General features: G+C 47.1%; 1 protein-coding gene and 1 pseudogene across 2 annotated transcripts; one reads left to right on the top strand and one right to left on the bottom strand.

Annotated features, from left to right (window-relative positions):
• Positions 1-841: 841 nt before the first annotated feature.
• On the bottom strand, positions 842-7,818 carry LOC136626615 (nuclear pore complex protein Nup155 pseudogene; annotated as a pseudogene).
• Positions 7,517-25,548, top strand: LOC136626048 (anaphase-promoting complex subunit 16-like). 2 transcript variants are annotated; one of them, XM_066600759.1, is made up of 3 exons: positions 7,517-8,097; positions 22,054-22,128; positions 25,110-25,548. In XM_066600759.1, exons 1-3 carry the CDS (start codon positions 8,001-8,003, stop codon positions 25,190-25,192), a joined length of 255 nt encoding a protein of 84 aa, XP_066456856.1. In that variant the 5' UTR covers positions 7,517-8,000; the 3' UTR covers positions 25,193-25,548. The 2 variants fall into 2 exon arrangements, with proteins under 2 accessions (XP_066456856.1, XP_066456857.1); XM_066600760.1 differs by having other exon boundaries at positions 25,125-25,548.

The raw sequence follows: 25,548 nt of genomic DNA on the forward strand, positions 1-25,548 counted from the left end.
AAGTGCATACATACACTTGTCTTGGCCAGACAACCCCTTTAAGGTTTTTTTTTTTATTTAAATAGATTTTATTTTTGAAATATTTTTTTTTTAAATTAATAATCTTAATTTTTTTGGTCCCCATTGGTGATTTGACCTTGCAACAGTTTGGTCACTTCTACAGTAGCATATAGTATTATTAACGATGCTTTATTGAGAGCTGACTGTGACAGAGCTTAATAGACTGCAATACATGGCAGACCCAGGAACCTTCCCTTGATTCTGGGCTGCCATGTGAACCCATCTGCACCTCACAATACCTTCATGTAGAAGCTCCTCTTTTCATTTTACCCATGAACTCATAACCTTTTTACTCATTTAAATAAAGAAAATATCAATCTCGTAATTGTTCTATCTTCCTTCATTAAATAACATGAGGTATTGGTTTATATCTTGGCCAAAATACGCAAACATGTCAAGTTCCACCATTGTGTTAACTTATCCAGGTCTTAGGGCTTCTTCACATGGCCGTGTTTGTGCACGTTTTTTCATCACTGAAAACTTATTCTTCATTGTGTGGATCCAAATGAACAATAAATAATATATTGAGGAGATGCCAGTGACTGCTCAGTGTGTTTATATATGCACTGGGTATGGTCTGCCAGTAAAACAAAGTCATGTACTGACAATGCAGTGGCATGAATATATGACCTGGCAGATACTCCAACACCCCAAGTGCACCAAACGTACTAACACCACGCTATGCCAATATAAAATCAAAGTGTATGGACAAAGTAGAATGCAATACAGAGGTGTTCGTTTCCACCGCTTTTGGCCAAGATATGTAAGCTCGCAACCCACGTCAAGGGTCCTCATTACCTTGCGAGTTCCCTATCCTAAAAAAAAACAACAAAAAAAAACCAGGCAAACACACGGAAAACAAGCTCCATGCACAGCAAATGTTGCCATAGCCAAATTTCTAGGGGTTGTTTAGTTGTAAACTTTTGGTGGCCTATCATCAGTTTAGGTCATCAATAGTAGAGTGATGTGGATCCATCACACAATACCCTCACCAATTAGCTGTTTACCAGGCCAGGGTGATTGTACACTGAGCTGATTTCTGTAGGAAGCATATAGCTCCTTTCGCATTGTAGCGGCCTTGCTTTGTGGTGCAGTCCAAATTCCCTTTGAAAACTGCCCTGGGAATAGAGCTGTCTTCTTTCTGCAGAAATCAGCTGAGTGCTTGACTACATTAACCTATGTCTGTGAATACACCCTGGCGGATATGCTAGCGATGGCCTATTCTAAAGATAGGCTATCAATCATTTGCAAATGGACAACCCCTTTTAATTATGGCCCTACAAGGCAGCAGTGATAATCTCTAAGACACCATGCTGCCCACAAATACATAATAACACAGGCTGAAGAGAGACAATGTCCATCTAGTTCAGCCTGTTCCCCCCCCCCCCTGTTGATCCAGAGGAAGGCAAAAAAACCCCAATGAAGCAGAAGCCAATTTAGCCCATTGGAGGAAAAAATTCCTTCCCGACTCCATAATGACAGTCAGAATAATCCCTGGATCAACAGTTTGAAAGTTGGTACAGCAGATCGATGTTATGTATGCAGCAAGACAAGATGCCCAATATTTCTAGCAGTAGAGTAAGAGTTGAAGCATGGAGAATGTCAGCTGAACTGATAAGCCAATGGGGAATGTGGAATGAGTGGTTGTTGAGAAAAGGTAGTAAATTAGATTGATGTTTTCTCAACTTCTACACATTCTCCATCGACTTATCAATTAAGCCCACATTCTCCACGGTCAATATCTTTCCCTTCTGCTCCCAACATGGGGCATCTTCTCCTGCTGTATAGAAAACATCAATGTGCTGAACCACCTTTTGTCACTTTCCACACATTCTACATTCTCCCTCGGCTTGTCATTTAAGTCCATGTTCTATATGCTCAAAATCATTCTCTACTGCTCTAAATGTGGCACATGTTGTCCTGATGCATAAATACCATCATTCTGCTGTACCACCTTATCATGTTAATCCAGAGGAAGGCAAAAAAACCCCAATGAGGCAGAAGCCAATTTAGCCCATTGGGGGGAAAAATTCCTTCCTGACTCCATAATGGCAGTCAGAATAATCCCTGGATCAACATTTTGAAAGTTGGTATAGCAGATCGATGTTATCTATGCAGGAGGACAAGATGCCCAATATTTCTAGCAGTAGAGTAAGATGTGGAGCATGGAGAATGTCAGCTGAACTGATAAGCCGATGTAGAATGTGGAATTAGTGGAAGTGGAGAAAAGGTGGTAAAATAGATTGATGTTTTCCCAACTTCTACACATTCTCCCTTGGCTTATCATTTAAGTCCACAGTCCCCATGATTAAAATCTTTCTCTACTGCTCTAAATGAGGCACATGTTGTCCTGATGCATAAATACCATCATTCTGCTGTACCACCTTATCTTGTTGATCCAGAGGAAGGCAAAAAACCCCCAATGAGGCAGAAGCCAATTTAGCCCATTGGGGGAAAAAATTCCTTCCTGACTCCATAATGGCAGTCAGAAAAATCCCTGGATCAACATTTTGAAAGTTGGTACGGCAGATCGATGTTATCTATGCAGCAAGACAAGATGCCCAATATTTCTAGCAGTAGAGTAAGATGTGGAGCATGGAGAATGTCGGCGGAACTGATAAGCCAATGGGGAATGTGGAATGAGTGGTTGTTGAGAAAAGGTAGTAAATTAGATTGATGTTTTCTCAACTTCTACACAATTTTCCTTTACTTCTCATTTAAGTCCACAGTCCCCATGATTAAAATCTTTCTCTACTGCTCTAAATGAGGCACATGTCCTGATGCATGAATACCATCATTCTGCTGTACCACCGTATCTTGTTAATCCAGAGGAAGGCAAAAAACCCCCAATGAGGCAGAAGCCAATTTAGCCCATTGGGGGGAAAAATTCCTTCCCGACTCCATAATGGCAGTCAGAATAATCCCTGGATCAACATTTTGAAAGTTGGTATAGCAGATCGATGTTATCTATGCAGGAGGACAAGATGCCCAATATTTCAAGCAGTAGAGTAAGATGTGGAGCATGGATCATGGCGGCTGAACTGATAAGCCAATGGGGAATGTGGAATTAGTGGAAGTGGACAAAAGGTGGTAAAATAGATTGATGTTTTTTCCACTTCTACACAATTTCCCTCGGCTTGTCGTTTAAGTCCACAGTCCCCATGATTAAAATCTTTCTCTACTGCTCTAAATGTGGCACATGTTGTCCTGATGCATGAATACCATCATTCTGCTGTACCACCTTATCTTGTTAATCCAGAGGAAGGCAAAAAACCCCCAATGAGGCAGAAGCCAATTTAGCCCATTGGGGGAAAAAATTCCTTCCTGACTCCATAATGGCAGTCAGAATAATCCCTGGATCAACATTTTGAAAGTTGGTACGGCAGATCGATGTTATCTATGCAGCAAGACAAGATGCCCAATATTTCTAGCAGTAGAGTAAGATGTGGAGCATGGAGAATGTCGGCGGAACTGATAAGCCAATGGGGAATGTGGAATGAGTGGTTGTTGAGAAAAGGTGGTAAAATAGATTGATGTTTTCTCAACTTCTCCATTCCCCTCCCTTCCAATCGCAGGCTTACCTCTTGTTCCTCCCCGCTGATACTGTGCAATGGAAGGGGCGGAGCTAAGCATAGGAGCCCATGCAGCGGCCGATGTTCTTGGACTATCTTTTGGGCCCAATGTAAAAACGCCCGGAGCTATATTGGCTTGGAAATACGCCCGTGTGATCTGATGCATTGGAACACAGGTTGTGTTAAATTGCTGTCTGTCAAGGCTCTGGACGATATTATGGTCATTTCCATATGCGGGGAGCAGCCCATGAATACATTGCGGCAGAAGGAAAGGCTTCTTCACCTCCGTCCAGAAGGGATTTCCAATTCTGAAATCACGTGGGAAACGGCACATTCATCTCCAATATTGTCTTTAACCCAAAGTCTGCCGGCCAATCCAAGGAGCAGACTTGTTGTTCCAGGTACTGAGCCAAAAACTGAAGAGGAAGATACATGGGAGTGCTGGCATAGATCTTGCCCAGTGAGACCAACTTCAGGTTCAGCAGTTGCATCCTGTCGGCAGCATCCATCTCTACGCTGTCCTTCAACTCTGTTTGTATGATTTCCTTCCATATCTGCTGCACCAAGAAAGCATTAGAAAAAGAAGCACATCTAAGGATTGCAAGCTTGCACTCTGAAAGCTGGAATGGGTCTGCAAATTTCTCATACAGAACTGTAAGGTCCATTACCTGTGAATCAAGCTGCGCCGCAGAAGTCTGTGCTGGAGGATGTTGGGAGTATTTCCTGAGTAGCACTTTCTGGATTTCAAGCTGTACTTTAGCGACATCCATTAAGTCTTCCAGCTCATGTATGAGTTCTGAATCTTCAGCATGTCCATACTGGCCACTGGTGGTTCTGGCACACAAGATGGCTCTAGATAAGTATTCAATCCTTCCTTTCAGAGAGATGTTGGGGCTCTCGTAGTCCGCTAGTTTGGCCATCACCCTGGCAGCTTTGATGGGACTTCCCTTCTTCTGGTAGTAACAGAACAATAAATTCATGTAGCGCACTTCGTTGTCCTCATGGTTGGACATGCGCACCAAATGAGACTCCAGAAAAGGTGACTTCAGCTCCAGCAGGACGTCTGTGAGATCAACCTTGATGAGCCAGTTGAATAACACAATATGGAAGAATTCATCTGCAGAGCGCGGAAGCAATTCCAGTATCTGGTGAAAAAGAAGTCCAGAGGGGCCGTGCTTTGTGGTTACTCTTCGGGGAGCAGATTTCCTTTGGTTGACCAGCTCTTGCAGTAAATCAATGATGATTTTGTAGCTGTGCATCTTGGTTTCAAATGCTTGTAAGCCCAACTCATCGCCTTCGGGCTCACCGTTCTTCAGATAGCGCAAACCAAGGCCTTGCGGATCCTTGTTTCCAGCATATGTAAGGCACAGCTGTACTACACCCTCATAAAAACACTGCTGTCTGTACTTGCCACAAACACTAGCCAAGTCAAGAAGGTGACATACTTTCTGGTACTCCTGCAGTGACGCGCGCAGCAATTGTTCTTTATCATACTTGTTGTTGACTTGAAGGGATCGTTGTATAAGTACATAAGCCTTGGACAATATGGCATCTTCACTGCTGTAAAATATCGGGCACATGTGCTGCAGGTAAGAGATCACCTCATCCGTATTTACATTGTGACGGATATGGCAGTCGATCAATGATGCGATGAGAGTCTTGGTCAGCTTCTTCCCCCGGATGACTAGATCTTTAAAGGTCATGTTTTTCAGCTGCTTCTGCAACTCCTTGCGAAGCCCAGACACTACCTGGTGAAAGTGGGGCTCACAGAACTGGTTCCACACCGCTAAGGTTTGGCAGGTCTTCTTCACCAACTGGTGAATTCCTTGAAGGGAGGTCTTCTCCGTTAGCGGGGCCTCAGTGTGACACTCGTCATGTACCTCTTGGTGATGGCAGGTGTTGGTATCACGCTTTAGGAAACTGAAGGCTTTTCCAGAACTGTTCTTCAGCTTCTGCCTTGTGCCGGTGGTCGCCCTGTTGCCACGAGGGATCGTGCTCTCATATTTAGACTTTAGATCTCTGAGGGTGCCCGTTCCAAAATTAAAATTTCTCTCCAGAAATCCTTGTAAGTCTCTGAGGTCTCGTAGAGCTGATTGCAGAAGTTCTCCGGAGATGCCACTATCCATTTTTATGAAGTCACCGTTGTCATTCTTGCATGTTCTTTCGACTATGAGGTCTTTATCCCAGATGAGGTGAATAATGCTGGTAAAATAGATGTAAATCCCATTGTGTCCTCCAGAAAAATGTTGTTGAGTTGAACCCTGGAAGCGTTTATTTGGTATCTGGCTACATGTGGGTAAGGGTGACCCAACAGATATGGTGTTATTTGCCCTGGTGTTATTGGGTGCGGGAAGTGAAGAGTTATTCTTCACCTGCGCTATTCCTCCATATCTGAAAAATACCTCAGTAGCCCAGGTAGACAGCTTCTGATCGGAGGCAGCAGTAGAACACGCAAGGTGTAAACTAGCTGCACAGGCCTGGTCCGGGTGATACACCTTAAAAAGTTGTTCAGTCTTCTGCTCATCTTCATCTTCATAAGCGTCGATGAGAGGATCCTGAAGCTGCTCCACCGGTCTGACCAGAGAGAAGATATGGCTTCCATGTGCGGAGAGCACAACAAACGTCTTGGCTGGAACCATATGTTGTTGGACGGAAGAGTCCTTGACAGACGCAATTACACAGGAATGACCCCGCAGATGTTTTACGGCATGTGTTTCCATTAATTGGTTCTGAAATGGGACGCAGTTATGGTTGATGCACCATAGTTGGTCATAGACGGCGTTTTCAGCAGCTGCCATAAGGAAAACGCCATCGCTATAAAGCACTTGATGGACGTTTGATGGCTTGTCCACGGTGGCAGAGTCTATAAATCCGGGCGGTAGGCGAATATGGACTAAATCCAATCGCCAGGGCTGAGCTGCGGGCCGCTTTGACGGGGCGGATGTAAAGTAAAGGCGGACGCCGGCGCCAGTAATAGCCACCAAGTCACAATTCACAGATTCTGAATCTTCAATGACAGCAATCTGAATGATGGGCCTGAAGAGTGACGGGTCGGCTGTCTTGGCGATCCCTACAGCAGCGGATACGATGGCGTCCTGGAATACTGACGCCTTTTTGGTTATTCCGCTGCCATCTGGACCCAAGTCATAGACCTGTAGTACGCCGCTCTCAGAGCGGGTATACAAGATGTTTCGGCTGTCATCCACAGCGATCTGAACGACGGGGTCATGGCTGCTTAGAAGCCAGGAGGCGAGCAGCACGCCGGCCGCGCTCCGCGTACAGTTAATAATCTGCCACTTGGGGCTAAGCCAGCCGGCTTCAGCCCGGTAGACCACTTCATACAAGCAGCCGGATGTACCAGACAGAAAGATGCGCCCATTGTGTGTGCCGGCGACAGATACGTAGGTATCTTCTGCAGCGGCTGAATACAAGGGCTCTTCTAGCAGCTGGATCTGCCCAGAAGGGTTGTCATGGGGATCTTCAGGCTGCAGACAGCTCACTCCTAATACAACAAGTGTGACCGGAGTGGCAATGATCAGCAGATGGGATGTCTGTGGCTGGACGACACCTTCTTGAGGTCTGACCAGTCCAGCACACACTATTGTGTCCCTGAGGCCACCAAAGCGAGTGACATTCCGGCCGGTGCGGAAGTCCCACAGGAAGAGGTCACTGCTAATGGCCAGCCAAGCCTGGCTGATCTCAGGGAACACTCCCATCATGCAATGAGTGTTCTTCATAGGGTTAAAATAATCTAACATCTCCGGGGGAAGCGGCACTGTGTGCACAGCGCTGACCACCGGGAGTGTGGGGGCGACACCGAGCAGATGAGGGGCCTGCAGAGGGTAATCAGCAGGGGAGTTACCTGACAGAGCAGGGCTGTCCCGAAGGTCCAGGGCGGATGACAAGTCCCTGTAGGCTGAGGCCTCGTGCAGCAGGCGCTGGATCCTCTTCTTGGCTGCGTCCATCGCGTCGTCCATACGGGTTGAGCGCGACTCTCAACTGTCAGTTGAGCCGTGTGCAGTCTGTTGTGACATCAGGTGCGCGCGGGAGGACACGTGACCCGCGGAGCTCGAGCGGGGTTTGACAGCTCACGTGACTCCTGTCTCTTCTTCCTGCAGAACTGCAACACAGAGTAGCCGGGAGGCATATTTGGGATTTCAGCCGCAGTTCAGTAGCAGTGAGCGATTCCAGCGACCTGATTGGTTGTTGGAGACACACCCCCTTTGGAGATGTGCACGTGTGGCCGGGTAGTTAAACAAGCAGCAGCACGGCCGTAGGAGGGTCGGCAACTAAGCCCAAGCCTAAACCCTAACCCTAAGGTTGCTTGAATTGCTGAGTTTAGGCAGAACTGGGGAAGAAAAAGTTATTATGCCCTCCGCAGGATTACATCATGGTGAGCGGCTCTGCGGAGCCTCGGAGCTCCTACTGCCGAAGGAGAGAAGCTTCACTCTGCTGCACGTCTGGTGTATGTAGTCTGCTCATATGTGTGTATATTTGCTGTATACTATGTATGTGTTAATATGCTGTATACTATGTATAGTATGTATAGTGTGTGTGTATATATGCTGTATACTATGTATGTGTGTGTATATGGCTGTATACTACTGGTATGTATAGTGTGTATATATGCTGTATACTATGTATGTGTGTGTGTATATGGCTGTATACTACTGGTATGTATAGTGTGTATATATGGCTGTATAGTCTGTATGTGTGTATATGGCTGTATACTATGTATGTGTGTGTGTATATGGCTATATACTACCGGTATGTATAGTGTGTATATATGGCTGTATACTACAGTGTGCAGTGTGTGTATATATGGTAGTATAATACACTGTGGGCATAGTGTGTATATTCTATATGTAGTACACTGTATATAGATATGCCTGTATACTATGTATAGTGCGTGTATATATGCTGTATACTGTATAGTGTGTATATATGGCTGTATACTATGTATGTATGTATATATGGCTGTATGCTATGTGTAGTGTGTGTATATATGCTGTATACTATGTATGTGTGTGTATATGGCTGTATGCTATGTATAGTGTGTCTATATGGCTGTATACTACCGGTATGTATAGTGTGTATATATGGCTGTATACTACAGTGTGCAGTGTGTGTATATGGTAGTATAATACACTGTGGGCATAGTGTGTATATTCTATATGTAGTACACTGTATATAGATATGCCTGTATACTACACTGTATAGTTGGTATACATTGTATATGACTATGGTCCCCTGCACACGGGCGGAAATTCCACGGCGGGATTTCTCGCAGAATTTCCGCCCGTGCCCGCCTGCATAGGATTGCTTTGCAAAACGCAATCCTATGTAGACGGCCGTGATTTGTCCGTGTGAAATCACACGCGGTAAACAAATCATGACATGTTCTATTTCTGTGCGGGTCTCACAGAGGCCCACACAGAGATGTCACCCCTGGCACGCCGCCTCCGCTCTGCGCATGTGCCCGCTGGGTGGCAGCCTGCACATCACAGAGAGGAGAAGACGCGGAAGAAGGTGAGCCGCACTGCTCACTGCCGGGGCGCGGGTCGGATCCTGCTGCGAGAATTCTCCGACCCAGCCGTCTGCAGGCGGCCTAAATAATACACCGTGTGCATGCTGTGAATGCACATTATACCTTGTGTGCATACTGTCTGTATATGATGCTCTGGATGTTGTATAACGTTTGTATATGTGTGTTCTATATAAATATTCCCAGCGCTGCAGTGAACGGACTCCAACAGACATATAAGTGTGCCGGACCTACTTCACAGGGTGCCTCACACCGAGTGCACCCCTCATCTAAAGAAGCGTTGTATAATCCCCTGGGCCCGCCCCTTCCGCATGGTCCGGACCGCTCGCTGGGGATTTTTATTTAGTTTCTGCTATTGTCTATCTCTCTCCGGTTTATACTTATATATTCTAATTTCCCTCCGATGCTCTCCATGATGTGATGTCGTAAGGACCGGCGACCAGCATATCTATCACCTCAACCACCCGATTATCTGGTTCTTCCTGCCGGCCTGGATCTTTGACCCACCGGCGCTCCCCAGGGAAACCCGGTTACCGCAGGGTGAGATAAAAATATTATATTTATTAAATTGGTAAATATAAATCCCCCCCCCCCCCCCCCCACTCTGGGGCGCTGCCTTCTGATCTCTGTTCTGTATATATATATATGATAGAGTATATGTGTCCGACCCCATATTCCTGTGTAGAAGGCGTGTATGGCCGGTGGATGATGGTGCTATATGTATGGTGTGAGCGCTATGCGCATACGGGTGTTGTGTGTGTGTGTGTATATATATATATATATATATATATATATATATATACTGGCTGATATACTCGGCTTCGCCCCAGTTAGTTTGGTACAGAGAACAGGAACCGAGGATTATAGTATGTTCCCCACTTTGCCTGGTTCTTCACGTTACCCAGGAAACACCGCGTGGAGGTGACCGCGTGCTTCCTTGGCTAGAATTGTATAATCCAGTTGTGACCCCGTTACTTTTCCTACTTAGGATCTAAGGAACATTTGCGCCAAATGTCATGTTTGTCCTCCATGGGGAGTAAGGCCGCTCTCACACAGCCCGCTATTTACTGCGATGCTTAATCGCGGCACAGCGCCTCCATTGATTTCAGTGATGTTCTGCCGACTAGCGCTCGGACGCAGCATGTCTAACGCTGTGATTTTCAAGCGCTGTCTGCTCTATTTTCGTGCATTTTAGCACTTTTTAACGCACCTCATCACCCATAGTGGGGCGCTTCAAAAAACGCTGACAAATAGTGGAATGCCTTAGAAAAGGCCGCGCGAAATCGCAGTAAAACGCCATGATGTGCTAATGCGTGCGTGAGAGCGGCCTTAGGGAATTAGTGATGAGTCAGGCCGGCTTCACACGGGCAAGATTCTCCCACGAGTCTTGTGCCTTGCGGGATGTGAATATGATCCCCATTCTTTTGAACGGGGTCATACGCATGAGCGATTGTTTACCCACATTGCACCACAAAGCGATACAGGAAAAGAATCGCGACACGTACCGTCTTTGGGCGCGCCTTCACATCGCAGCGGCCATTGTTGTCAGTGGGGCCGGCGGCAGCATCGCTCCATGTGCTAGATGCCATGTGCGATGCAATGAGGCGTCTCACCAATGAGAACAATGGGAGAAACTCCGTGATCAGCCGCGGCGGAGGATCGCTACTTCTCCGAAGTGATGCCAGATGTTTTTAATACAAAAGACGCCTCGCATCCGCGGTGAAATCGCACGTTGACGAGCGCAGTGTGAAGTCAGCCTCAGAGTCGGTCAGTGAGGGCTCACATTATATATAAAATGTGTGATAACTGTCGTTATCTGTATATACAGGGGGCATATGGGATGTACAGAAGTGTATATATGATGCAAGTGATGGTTATATATTTTTTGCTCGGTATATATGTGTTTTAACCCCTTAATGACACGGCCCTTGTTTTTCCATTTTCGCTTTTTCCTCTCCCCTTTTAAAAAATCATAACTCCTTCATTTATTCATCGACGTCGCTCTATGAGGGCTTGTATTTTGCGGGCCGAGTTGTGTTTTTCAGTGGTACTATATAATGTACTATATAATGTAAGGAAAAACTTCTCAGTGGAGTGAAATGGGAAAAAAACTAAATTCCACCATCTTGGGTGTGTCTTGTTTTTACGGCGTACAGACTGCAACAAGAATGACCTGATCACTTTATTCTATGGGTCAGTACGAATACTTATAATACCAAAGTTATATAGGTTTTTTTGGGGCTGTACTCCTATTTTTTGTTTTTCGAAGATATGTAATTTTTAAAAATTATTTCCTGCTTCCATCGTCTGACGACTATAACTTTTTCATTTTTTCGACATAGTTGTACGACATCTCATTTTGTGCGGGACGCCCCATTGTTTCCATTGCTACCATTCTGGCGTACATACGGCTTTTTGATCATTTTTTATTACATTTTTTCTTGGATATAGGGGTGACCAAAAAAGCACAATTCTGGTGTTCTTTATTTTTATGTTCTGAGATGAGCGAACTTACTCGTTTCGAGTAATTACTCAATCGAGCACCGCGATTTTCGAGTACTTCTGTACTCGGGTGAAAAGATTCGGGGGGCGGCGTGGCGAAGCGGGGGTAGCAGCGGGGAACAGGGGGGAGCCCTCTCTCTCTCCCTCTCCCCCCCACTCCCCGCTGCAACCCCCCACTCACCCACGACGCCCCCCGAATCTTTTCGCCCGAGTACGGAAGTACTCGAAAATCGCGGTACTCAGGCAAAAAAGGGGCTTGGCCGAGTAGGCTCGCTCATCTCTAGTTCTGATGATGTTCGCCATGCAGGGTAAATAATGCATTACTTTGATAGATCAGACTTTTACGGACGCTGCGATACTAAATATGTATTTTTGTATTACTATTTAGATCCCTTTATTATAAATATGGCAAAAGGGTTTTGTTTTACTTTTATTAGCTTTTTTAATTTAATAATCAGTAAAAATGTAATTTTACCTTTTTTGTTAGTCCCCAGAGGGGACAACAACTTGTGATGCGTTGATCGCTCCTACAGTATGATCTAATGTATAGCATTACATCATACCGCGATCTGTGGTCCTGTGATGTTAAGCGGTTAACTCCTTATGGACATGGCCTATTTTGGGCTTAAGAACGCAACGATTTCTGAGGGATTTTCATTTACAGTTTTCAAGAGCCACAACTTTTAATTTTCCAGTCGACAGTCGTATAAGGTCTTATGTTTTGCGTGGTCAACTATAGTTTTTATTAATTAATTCTGCCATTGTTTTTCATTTTTTTTTTTTTACAGCGACAATCTAAGGCCTCATGTCCACGGGGAAAATCAGGCCCGCCACGGATTCTTCATGTAGAATCCCGCAGCGGGTCCCTCCTGCCCCGCGGACATGATGCCTAAAAATCAGAATAAACTCACCTGCTCTGGAGGATGCGGATCTTCCTTCCTTCGCGGACGGATCTTCATTCTCCGACCCGGCGGATGTGCTCGACACGCCGGCGGCGTGCCAGGCACATCTGCCGGGCCAAAGAAAGAAGATCCGGCCTCGAAGAAGGGAAGAACCGCATCGTCCGGAGCAGGTGAGTTTAATTCTGGTACGGGTCTCCCGCGGATCCGGACGGCTTCGATAGGCCTCAATAGAAGCCTGCGGGAGGCGTCCCCGCGGGAGACCCGCACGAAAATGGAGCATGTCCATTTTGTTTCCTGCACGCGGATCCGCGCCTGACGCGGGAATATGACATCCAAAGATATTTAACTACCTGCGGGTGTGCAATGCATCCCTATGAGGCGCGGATCCGCGTGCGGGAGAAACGCTGCGGATTCTAAGCGCGTGGACATGAGGCCTAACAGTATAAATGACGCAATACATTTTTTCTGCGGTTCGATACGTTTACAACGATGCCAAAAACATAATTTTTTTTAGGTTTTTCCACTTCATCACATTCAAAGTCACATAACGTTTTTGATTTTTTCATGGACAGAGCTTTGTCAGGGCTTGTTTTTTGCGTCACGAACTGTAGTTTTTATTTGTACCATTTCGGGGTACATATGGCTCTTTGGATTGCCTTTATTGCTCATTTTTGGAGGCATTTGCTGCGCACGATAATTCTTGTGCTCATTACCGACACAATGATACCACATATGTGAGGTTTTTCTGAAATTAGTAATTTTTTTTCTTGCAAATAGCGGTAAACAAGTAAAAAACCAAGGTATTTTATTTTATTTCTTTACATTATTTCTTTAGTTTATTTACACTGTTTATTTCCCTGAGGGCTTATTCAGACGTCCGTATATTGTCCTGGTTTTTACACCCGCCCAATATACGGTGTCCCTTTCTGCAGGGGGAGGAGGCGGGCCGGGAGCAGTGCACTGAGCTCATGCCCCCTCTACGCCCTTCACCACTGTTTACAATGGGAGGGGCAGGAGGGTGGGGATGGCAGAGATAAGTTCCGCCTCATCCTGCCCCCTCCGCTTGCATATAGTGGCGAGGGGCAGAGATGGGGCGGGAGCTCAGTGCACTGCTCCTGGACCAGCCCACCTCCTCCACCTGCAGAAAGGGACACCGTATATCGGACAGGCGTGAATAAGCCCTGAAGCGGACCTGCTCCATAGCATCAGTGATTGCTATGGTAAGGCATTGCATGACTTCTGTACAGCAATACCTTATCGCTGGTTATAGCGCTCATAATCAATGGGTGAAGCACAACAGCGCCGCTAGACTTAACATAAGAGCTTTGACCCGGCCTGAGAGTCACTCAATGCATCAAACTCTAATTTCATGATTTTACGGCGGTGGTGAGGATGTCTCAAATCTAATGACACCAAAATCATCCACCAAAGGTCACACAAAGGGGTCAAAGTGCGGTGCAAGAAAAGCCTGCAGGCGGTTTTATATAAGATTCGTTTCTCTTCCCCACATTCAGAAAATCCTAACCGTTTTATTTTTCCGATAACGCAGCTGTCTGAGGGCTTGTTGCTTCTTGTGGGGCGAATTGTAGTTTTTTATGGTTCTCTTTAATGCACCATATAATGTATTGTGAAGCTAAATAAATCCGCTGTGGGATGTCACTATGAACACTGAGGTCGCTGTGCGCAGTCACTATTACCGCTGGGGCGATAAATAAGTGGGTTTTGGGTTTCAGTTTGGGCACTCGGTCTCTAAAAGGTTCGTCATCACTGCTATAGGGTGTCTGGGGGACGCCAGGTCTGATTCTGCTGCGATATTTCACAGGTGGAAATGGACCCGGCCATGGGCATGAGGCCATACTGTGTAATGCAGTACCATAGTATTGCATTATGCTGTATGCTGACAGTCAGTCTCTTCATGGTAGCCTTGGGAATCTTCAGGAGGCCCAGGGTGTCATGACAACCAAACCACACCTTGCAATCTCATCGCGAGGGGGCTGTTTTGGACCACTAAATGCCGATTGGGGCATTTAAATGCCGCTGTCAGATCGATTTAAAGGATTAACAGCTGCGATCAATGTGAACGCTGATGGCGGCTGTTACAGGCGGGTGTCAGCTGTCAGAGACAGCCGCCCTGCCATGGATGGAGCGGATGAGGGGTAAAGTGGTTAGTCTTCTCCACTGCTCCAGGCTTCTTCGCTGGCTTTTGTTGACATGCTGCTGGGGTGACATGTTCATATACACACATGACTGCCGTGGCCAACCCCTGACCCCAGCCGTGTGCGGCGGCAGCGCTATCCCAGCACATGAGCCAAGGGGGGCTATAGCATATTTCCATCTGCGTGGAATTTGTGTTTTTTATGAAATAGTGAAAGGAATGTAGCCGCGATCTGCTGTCAGCGCAGTTCTGTACGTTTTTGGTCTTGTCATCTTTTGCTAGGATATAAAGGTTTTGTGGCCTGTATACATGTGAGCGCGGCGCATAGGTGCCCATGAGAAAATGTACACCACCTACCATAAGGTCTCATGTCCACGGGCGGGTCGGATTCCGTGGCAGTAGCCCGCAGTGGATTCCCACTCTGTCCGTGGCCGAGGACACTGCTTACCCGTCCGGGTCTTCTATTTTCTTCACTACGTATGTGTGCGGCAGTGCCGGCTGGCGTGCCGCCGTACATGCGCAGTGGAGGATTTTTTTCAAGTCTCCTGCTTTCCCGCGGGATCCGCTGCCCGGCGGCACAGTTAGATACGCGTGGGCCGCGGGTCAGACTGCTTCCATTGACTGCAATGGAAGTCGTCCATGAGGGATCCGCACTGAAATGGAGCATGCTGCAACTTGTTTCTAGACCGAAAGGTCCGCAAATCAAATCCACATGCTTTATTTCATTGCGGACGGCCATGTTTCCCTTTGTGTATCTTTCGGTTGGGGACATTGGGCCTCAGTGTTTGCCCTTGAGCCTTATTGATGGTCATTACAAATGCTCTGGTCATCAGATGCGCTCGAGCTGACTTGTCTATATGCACTCCTCACTCAGTAAGTAACGGCCATGTTCTGTGATTGACTTGTCCTTGTGAGGCGAATTACAGGAAGAGCAAAAAATGGATGGGAGATACAATTGTCAAAATCATTTCTTACACAGCTAGGGTAAAATAAAAGCTGTGCTATGATTGGTTGGTATGTATTATACTACTGACGTAAAGTAAAAGCTGTGCTGTGATTGGTTGGTATGTATTATACTACTGACGTAAAGTAAAAGCTGTGCTGTGATTGGTTGGTATGTATTATACTACTGACGTAAAGTAAAAGCTGTGCTGTGATTGGTTGGTATGTATTATACTACTGACGTAAAGTAAAAGCTGTGCTGTGATTGGTTGGTATATATTATACTACTGAGGTAAAATAAAAGCTGTGCTGTGATTGGTTGGTATTTCTTATACTACTGAGGTAAAATAAAAGCTGCGCTGTGATTGGTTGCTATGGGAAACCCAGATTTTCTTTAAAATCTCAATCCATGTTAATGTGGCATTCATTCAAGTTTTAGGCTGGGTTCACACAGGGTGGATTTGCCGCAGATTTGCCGCAGCAGATCCGCCCGCGGCCGCTAATCTCGGGATTAGCCAGCCATGTGGATGAGATTTCTCAGAAACCTCGTCCACACGGGACGGCTAATCCGCTGCAGTAAATCCGGTTGAAACCGCAGCCGCGCTCTCCTCTATGGGAGTGCCGGCCGCAACGGAAAAGCATGCGGCCGAGCTGCTTCAAAGCCGCCGCAGCTTAAACCGCGGCGGTTCTCCCGGCGGAAATCTCGCGGTTTTTGCTGCGGCCAAACCGCGAGATTTCCGACGGGAATCCGCCCTGTGTGAACCCACCCTTAATCCGGGGCAACGCTGGTACCCCTGCTAGCCTAATAATCACATACGTGCGGCAACGACGTCTGCCCTCAGGTGTCTGCCCGTTTGTGGAGGCCTAGCTTATTATGTGCACTCCGCTCCACCGCACTTTATGGCGTTGTCTGGCCCTGACAAATGTATGTATGCACTTCTGTATGGCCATTACAAAGCACTTTGTAATATACTTTGTGCTTTGTAAATCAGCCATACAGAAGATATATACTTACCTACAGGAGTGCTCCCTATCTTCAGTCTTCTCCTCTTGTCGGGCCGTAAACACACGTCCTCGGGCCAGGGGTGCGCGCCTGTTTTTTTGCGCATGCGCAGCAGCGCCTGCCGGCTCAGGAACACGCGTCAGATTATTCGCGCATGCGCAGTCCGTACTGGAGACGGACAGGAGTGTCCACCGGTCATCAGCTGGAGGGTAAGTATTACTACTGGGAGCGGGGGCTGTCATAACTTCTCTCATGGGAGTGGGGGAGGGGGCTGCCATAACTTATTGCAGGGGGGGAGGGGAGTGGGTTGTATAACTGCCCCTGCCACCGACCTGCCCAGCGAGCCACCAACCCACCCACTATAATCCTGCCTGTGCAGGGAGGAGAGGAGGTGAGCTGGGACTATTGTGAATGGTGGTCCTGTGTTATCTATATATAGGTGCCACCTCTCAGTGTAATCCTGTCTGTGCAGGGAGAGGAGAGGTGAGCTGTGACTATTGTGAATGGTGGCTGCTGTGTTATCTATATATAGGTGTCACCTTTCAGTGCAATCCTGCGTGTGCAGGGATGGGAGGAGGTGAGCTGTGACTATTGTTAATGGTGGGTCCTGTGTTCTCTACAAATAGGTGTCACCTCTCACTGTAATCCTGTATGTGCAGGGAGGAGAGGAGGTGAGCTGTGAGTATTGTGAATAGTGGTCCTGTGTTATCTATACAGACGTGTCTCATCTCAGTGTAATCCTGTTTGTGCAGGGAGGAGAGCCATGACTATTTTGAATGGTTGAGGTGCGGACAACTAGTTGCTGTGTGGGTTAGGGTGCTGACAACTTGTCGACGCGGGGGTTGGGGTGCTGACAACTAGTTGCCGCAGGAGTTGGGGTGCTAACAACTTGTCGCCGCTGGGGTTCAGGTGCTGACAACTTTTCGACACAGGAGTTGGGGTGGTGACAAATAGTGGACGCAGGAGTTGGGGGGTGACAACTAGTCCCCGCGCGGGTTTAAAGCTGACAACTAGTCGCCGTGGGGGTTGGGGTGCTGACAACTAGTTGCCTCAGGGGTTGGGTTGCTGACAACTAGTCGCCACGGGGTTGGGGTGCTGACAACTAGGCGCCGCGGGAGTTGGGGTGCTGACAACCAGTCGCCGCGGGGGTTGGGGTGCTGATAACTTGTCGCCGCGGGGGTTGGGATGCTGACAACTAGTTGCCTCAAGGGTTGGGGTGCTGACAACTAGTCGCCGCGGGGGTTGGGGTGCTGACAACTAGTCGCCACGGGAGTTGGGGTGCTGACAACTTGTCGCCGCAGGGAAGAGGGCGGGCTGTCAGTGTTACTTGTCATGTGGGGGGAAAGGGGGCTGTCAGTGTACTTGTCGCGCGAGAGGACTGTCTCCGTAACTTGTCGCACGGGAGGGGGGCTGTCACCATAACTTGTCGGGAGGAGGGGAGCTGTCGCTATAACTTGTCGCACTGGGAGAGGCGGAGGGGTGTTCTCACCGTAACTTGTCGCAGTGGGGAAGGGGCTATTGCTATAACTTGTTGCACGGTGGGAGGGGGCTGTCACCATAACTTGTCACGGTCGGGGGGGAGGTGCCTGTCAAGCGGGTATCCTTGTTTCACAGTGGGGCGGCTGCAGGAGATTTCTCTCCCCGCTCTCCCCCGCCCCTCTCCATTCACTTTGCACAGCGGACGTTCAGTACTGAACGGCTGCTGTTTACACTGAACTCTCATCGTTCAGGATTTTATCCTGTGAGTATAGACAGTCTCTCCTGACCCCGCCCCCTCTAAGTACATTGTGCAGCAGGAGAACATTCTGTCCTGTGGAGGGACTTAGAGGGGGCGGGGCCTGGGCGGGAAGAGACTTAGATTAGTTCACTAGAGGTGGGCGTGGCCAGGACGGGAGCTGAGCGAGGCCAGTCATTGGGAGCTCGCACACAGAGGGGGGAGAGCGCAGGGCATTGTGGGAAGTCAGCACAACGGCGCCATCTTTGAAAGCTGCTTTGAACATCAGATATCAAAGTAAGAAACTGACCTTCCGGCTGATCTGCCTGCCTGAGCCCTGTATGCGGTGTGTGGGAAAAATCACATCTGCATGCTTGTCATTGCTTTGCGGACATCCATGCATCCCTATGGACGGCTTGATTTGCGGTTCTCCAGCGCTGGTTCCACAAATCGAATCCGCCTGTGGACATTGGGCCTTACTTTAGCATGTATACTATTAGTATGGATATCCGGCAGCGGACGTGGTACTTGTGTGACAGAATATATGATGTGCTGCAGGGATATGGTGTATTATTGGGAAGCCCGTCCCGACGGCGACTGCAATCTATATACATATCTCCATGCTCAGGAGAATTACTCAGCGGCCTTAGGGCTCATGTCCCCAGGTGCCCTCGCAGCGTTTTACCAGTGTTTGTGATACCGCGTACGGGCAGCGAGTGTACTGCGCATATCTGCGTATCTCACGGCCGCGGTCATGCGCAGTGTGGCTGTCTTTTTTTTTAATCCCCTGCTGTGTCATATCTGCGTTGCGTATGAATCGCCACCCGTACATAATGTATTGTGTATGGACAGGTTTGCATACGCTGCTTATACAAACGTATACGGCTCACTCTGCGTGGTATGCTGGAGAATAGAGCATGCTGCAATCTAGTTCTCGCTGGTATCTACATGCAGTGTCTATACGCTCATGTGCAAGGACTAATGAAGGTCCATTTACTCTCATTAGCTCCATTCAGCACGCATTACGTGGCCGTGCAACGCATGTGTAATAGGCGGTGAAAGACCACCCGAGGACACGAGCCCTTAGGAATAATAGTTATAATGTAAAGGCGTCCTCTGTTCCTAATCCACAAAGTACTCGGGGTGAACCAACATGGAGGTCCCTCTGCATGCCCCCTCCGCCATATTTCTGTAGCCACGGGGGAACTGTTCAGCAGCTTCCAGACTTTTGTTATATTCTTGGCGCATCTAATTACAATATTTCCCAGTAAGCAATATTCTAATGAAGCTTCTTGTACAGGATGGGCCACGGAATATTAGCCCGGCACCACACTCTCATCAAAGCTGTCTAAAAGAAAATTTTTGTTGCCATAGCAACCAATCACAGCGCAGCTTTCATCTTACCTCAGCAGTATAAGAAATGAAAGCTGCGCTGTGATTGGCTGCTATGGACAACATTGATAGACTTTCTTATAGACAGAGTGGGCTGCCCGCCTTCTTTTCCGTGGACCACCCTGTAGATGCTATGGTGATGATGAGTGAGTGTGAGGCATAGCGTGTAGTTACATCATACGTACACAGGGGGCGCACCGCTTCAGCCTAAGATTGAGGCAGAATTTTGCCTTATTCAGTTTAGTAAATCTCGCACTTATTCGGAGAGATCGCTCAGCTGTTTGAGAACAACGGTCATATTGCTTTATTGTTACTGCATTGTAGATAGTAAATATAAGGTATATGTCTATGTTTAAGGACTCTCCGGTTACCGGACAACCCCTTTTCAGTAGGACGCCCTGTGTGAAAATAATATACAGAGATACACGCGTACGCCAGGACTCAGCACTGCAGCCTGCTGCAGACTCAGGGGGAGGGGCATAGGAAGTCACGTGACCTCGGTAGCCAATGATAAATGCAGCATCATGTTCTTGAACTCCTGGCATTGCGGCTATCAGGGTCTGAGCGCCGATGCCAGGAGAATGGATGGTGACACTGCAGCTTCTCATTGGCTGCAGCGGTCACCTGATTTCCTGTGACATCATCTGTCAGTGGGATTATGGGCATCTGTAACAATTTACACTTTCAACTTTAACCTCTTAGTGACGGCCCCATTGCCTTTTTACGTCCTAGCTAAGTGGGCTTTAATCCTGGAGGACATAAAAACATGCATCCTCTTAGAATTAAAGCCCTATTTGCTCCCCCCCCCCCTGGCAATGTGATCCGGTGTATAGCGCCGATCGCAATTAAATGAATAAATAGTTAAAAAAAGATTAAGATTCAGCTGCCCTGATGGATCCGATCCATCAGGGCAGCTGAGATTACTCACCCGCCTTGTCCGTGGTGTCCCACGGGGAATTGGTTCTTTGGGACCCGTCACCGCTCTTCTGCATATGTGTGCCAGATGTATGACGTCACGCGCATGCGCAGAAGGCCAGGAGCCCCGGCAAATTTAAAGTCTCCTGGATGCCGACTCCTGAAGGTAGCCGGGAACCAGGAGATGTCACTGGAGACCGAGGTGACCGGTCCCCTGTGCACGTGATTGCCACTATCCAATGAAAAGCGGCGATCACGAAAAAGTTTTAAAAGGTTGGAAAGAAGTTTGTTCCATCTCCTCTCATGGATCGGATCCATAAGGAGAGGTGAAAATACTCACTCAGGTCCTCCGCGATGTCCCAATCTTCTGGGACCTGAAGTATCCTTCTGCGCAGAGGGGCTCGTGCCCGGGAAATTTTAAATCCCTCTGCTCCTGGGTACCATGTGCAGAGAGATGTCACCGGGGACGTGATCACTGTTATCCAATAGATAACAGTGATGATTTAGAGTAAAAAAAAATGGCACCGATAAAAACTATAGTTCGCCATGCAAAAAACAAGCCCTTATATGGCCACGGCGACAAAAAGTGGCTTTTGAAAAATGGATATAAAAATCTGCCAAAAATAGCTGCATCCTTAAGCCCAAAATAGGCCGTGTCCTTAAGGGGTTAATATAAGACAGGGTCTTCTTTTTAAGGAAGCACGGTATCTTAGTGTCTATTACGCACTGTAGAAGCCTATTGAAATCAATGTGCATGCGCAAATGCACACAAAATACACAGGAAACCTGCGTAATCGCTACGTATTTACCCACAAAATCAAGAAGATTTCGCACGTTTCTATTACATGCGGAAATACGCTGCATATTTATGTGAAGTAAAAGAATACCAATACGCCGCAAAGCGCAAGGCAACAGCGTATTTACAGACCGAAATACGCAAGCGCCCATGTGAATGCGGAGAAATGGTTACTTGTGCTGGTCTTCATTTTCTTGTTACCTCTATAGCTCCAACATATTCTGCAGCAATGTACAGAGATTGTCGTCCCTAATATCTGTCATGGTCGCCGGTAACGCTCACAATGTAATGTTTCTATCGCAAACACACACTACACGCGCCTGCAGATGCGGGACAGTTTCATCAACGGCCATTTAACCTAGACATGTGTTTGGCGCTAGTAGTCCATAAGCGTGCACGGGGGGCCATAACATGCACATGTCAGTAAAAGTAGGTGGAAATGATTGGAATCCTGGCCAGTGTCAGTAGATGTTCTACAACTTGTAGGCAGGACATACAATAGTGCAGTCTGGTCAAGAACGTTGCTCATGCGTTTTTCTATCCTTCTGTTTGCAGATGGCTCAGAGGGATTCCTTTGTGAATCCGTGTTCAGTTATCAAGTCGCATCAGCGCTGAAGCAGGTGAAACATGGTAAGTAACGAGTGCAAATCATGACCATAATCCAGTCTACACCAGCAAACAGAAACTCATCCTACAGATTTCTCTTCTATCAAACTGTATTAAGTAATGCATGCCTGTTTTATGGCTGAGGGAAGTGAATTAAAGAGTTTGTAAACTATTGGTGACCTATCCTGAAGATAGATCATCAATAGTAGCTTGGTGGAAGTCCGTTACCAGGAACCCCACCGATCAGCTGTTTGTAGGGCCAATGCACTAAGTTTAAATCTGCAGGAAGCAGACAGCTTCCTTCTCAGTGCGGTGGCCAGCCCTGGCATTGCAGTCATTGAAATGAATGGAAAATTTGATGCAATACCGAGCCCTGCCACTGCAGTGATTATGGAGCTGTCTGCTTCCTGCAGAAATCAGCTCAGTGCACCAGCCCAGAAACAGGTGAGATGGGACGGGGAGCTGGTGAACTGAGATCCCGTCCCCTCTCTGACCCTCGCCATTGCTTGCAATGGAGGGGGCATAACAAGATGGAACATAGCTCCGCCCCTGACCCAACCCTCCATTGCAAACAGTAGCAAGAGGCAGAGAGGGGGCGGGAGTTCAATGCACTAGCTCCTCCCCTTGCAGAAAGGGGCAGCGTATATCAGCCGGGCGTGAAAACCTGACCGATATATGCCCGTCTAAATAAGCCCTAAAGGGAGAATGGTGGGGTTTTGGCATTTTTATTGTTGTTTTTTTTATAATTTTTTAACTTTTTCATTGTTTTTACATTTTTGTCTTTTTTAGGGAACTTGCATAATCCTTTTTTTTATTCTTCTAATACTCTGGAATGCTGAGGCATAGTAGGGTATTAGACAGGCTATGAAGCTCAGAAAGAGTCTTAGCGCCATAGCCTAATTTAGCTGGCAGACCCGGAGGCTATATTCAAGCCTCCGGATGCAACTGAGACCCTTCAGAACCGCCTGATCACATTGCGAGGGTTCTGATGGTGACACGGCTTTCATTTGACAGCCGATCACCAGCTCTCCCTGCCATGGAGACCATCGGCCGGCTTCTGACGAGCCGATGGTCCACGTGGCAGGGAGAGCTGTCCAATGGTGACAGAGGGAGCCCTCTGCTTCTGTCAGCCCTTTACATGCTGCAGTCGCACAGACCACAACATGTTAAAGGGTTAAACAGCGGAGATCAGAGGTTTTCTCCGTTCTCAGCTGTCAGCACTTTACATGCTGCGGTCACAGAGATTGCGGTATGTAAAGGGTTAAACAGCGGAGATTGGAGGTTTTCTTTGTTCTCTGCTGTAAGAGCTGGTGCCCGGCTATCATCTGACAGTTGGTCACCAGCTCTCCCTGCACGGCGACCATCAGCCGGCGTCTGAAAAGCCGATGGTTTCCGTGGCCAGATGTAAACAGTGCAGGGAAGAATCGGGAAGTTGCCGGTAGATCGGTTATATCTTCCCGCTTCTTTTTTTAAAGTCCTGCACTGGTTCTTTGTGGGACTGTGCAGGCAGAGCACAATGCCACAGCTTATGGCATTGTGTTCTGCATGGTCCTATAGTGAAACATAGCCAGGAAATCTTCTGGGCTATGTCACTATGGGCAGCGCAGCTAGTCCTGGAAAATTTCCGGGCGTGCCACTGAAGAGGTTAATGCTATAACTTACAGATCTTGAGATATACAACTATAACAAGAGGTATGAGTTACTACAAATGACTGGTTACTTTTGTACTCCTATGACTTATGATTTAAGAAAACTATAAGACTAGACTGTGCTAATGTCATGAGGTGGTAAGGACTTCTGCAAAGGTTGGGCTACATTTGGAGCCTTCATCACTAATTCTGACTGGAAAAACAGCGTTGTATGCAGAGCTATTTTTCCAATCAAAACGAGAGACACTTCAGAAGGCACAAAATTTGGCAACAGAAATATCAACTTAGCTTTTTAAAGGCTTACATTAGCAGCACATTTGCAGTATGATATTTCCTTCCCCTTCCCCCTCCACCCCATGCCATGTTCATTTTCTGCACCAACATTTTGAAATATGCACCATATCTTGGGATATGCATCAGCCACAGACGGTCCTCCAATCAGCATTGCCAAGACAGCTGGCGCAGCCCATCAAGGCGGTGTTGACTGGTCTAGAACAGTGTTTCTCAACTCTATTCCTCAGGGACCCCCCTATATGACCTGTCAGGGGTCTCTGAGGACTGGAGTTGAGAAAAGCTGGTCTAGAAGTCTTGATTTTCACAGCCAATTACACTGTAGAAAATCTCCAAGATTTTGTTGGCTTTCAAGGAAATGCACCATTTGAGTTGTACTTTGCTATCGTTCACTGCCTCTGCTTATGCTACACCGTAATTTACTGACCATAAGTCAAGTAAGGCACCCACTATTTGTATTTTTGATAAAGGCATTTTATGCAAAATTAAAAATGGGGTATTTTACACTTGGATGGACCTCTTTTCTCAATCAAACTATCCACTTCCTCTGAATATCCAGCCATATTTGATCCTGATAGTATAATAAACCCTCCATCCACAGCCAAAAACTAGGCTGGATTCACATTTGCACTATTATTTCCATTGTTTGGCTCCATCATAGGAGCTAAACATTGGAAGTGCTGGACCCCATGCTTAACTGACATGAATGATGTCCATAGGACCCAGTTGACTAGCATGGTGTCCTCCAGGCTTCCGCCAGGCTGCTCGGGAATCTATGTCAGCTGTGTGCCGAAGACGCTTGCACAGATATGAACAGTCTAACCTGTGCCTACACTAATTGGGTAAAGAAGCATCCCTAAAGAACCTTCTAAGTCTTCTAACTGCTCAGACAGTCTGTCACCAGCTTGAGAGCACCTTGTAAGTGTTAATGTACACTGTTATAAGACTATGTTCCTGTCAAAAGCAGTGATTTCTTATGATCCTTCTCCGTGATTACCCGACATCATGGAGCAACCTGGAGAGACTGGAGAGAATCCTGTTCTAATTGCAGTAACATTTGTTTAGGTCTAATCTTTTCAGATCAACAAGTATCCCGGATGGAGAAGTTGGCCGGATTAGTGGAAGAGTTGGAAGCAGATGACCCCTAGCCCACTTCCACCCCTGAGCTCGACCATACTAAACGATTAAACTGTTATGTGCAAGCATGAGAAGGTACTACCAGGGCTCAACATCCTCTACCATGTCTTCAGTTGTTCTTCTAAAACCAGCATCTTATACTGCAGTCGTTGCCGCTCCATAGAATGAGTCTACAAATCGCTACACGTTGAAGTCTTCTACCATTTGTGACTATCCCGACCCATAAAGCCGTTTACCATTGTACCTTCACTGGGAATGAACATGGACGATTGTTTTCAGATTTGTATACAGTGAAAACTTGTGTATAATGTTACATTTTTGCTAAATGTTTTTATTTTCTAAAATAAAGATGAGTATTGTAGTTACA

The sequence above is a fragment of the Eleutherodactylus coqui genome, chromosome 4 (genome assembly GCF_035609145.1).
Source record: "Eleutherodactylus coqui strain aEleCoq1 chromosome 4, aEleCoq1.hap1, whole genome shotgun sequence".
Classification (NCBI taxonomy): Eukaryota; Metazoa; Chordata; class Amphibia; order Anura; family Eleutherodactylidae; genus Eleutherodactylus; species Eleutherodactylus coqui.

What these genes read in the sequence shown, in the direction of transcription:
- LOC136626048 (XM_066600759.1), top strand. Translation starts at nt 8,001, where the DNA reads ATGCCCTCCGCAGGATTACATCATGGTGAGCGGCTCTGCGGAGCCTCG. An exon ending in CACTCTGCTGCACGTCTGGT is followed by an intron (nt 8,098 to 22,053) that starts GTATGTAGTCTG and finishes TTCTGTTTGCAG; the next exon opens with ATGGCTCAGAGGGATTCCTT. An exon ending in GCTGAAGCAGGTGAAACATG is followed by an intron (nt 22,129 to 25,109) that starts GTAAGTAACGAG and finishes ACATTTGTTTAG; the next exon opens with GTCTAATCTTTTCAGATCAA.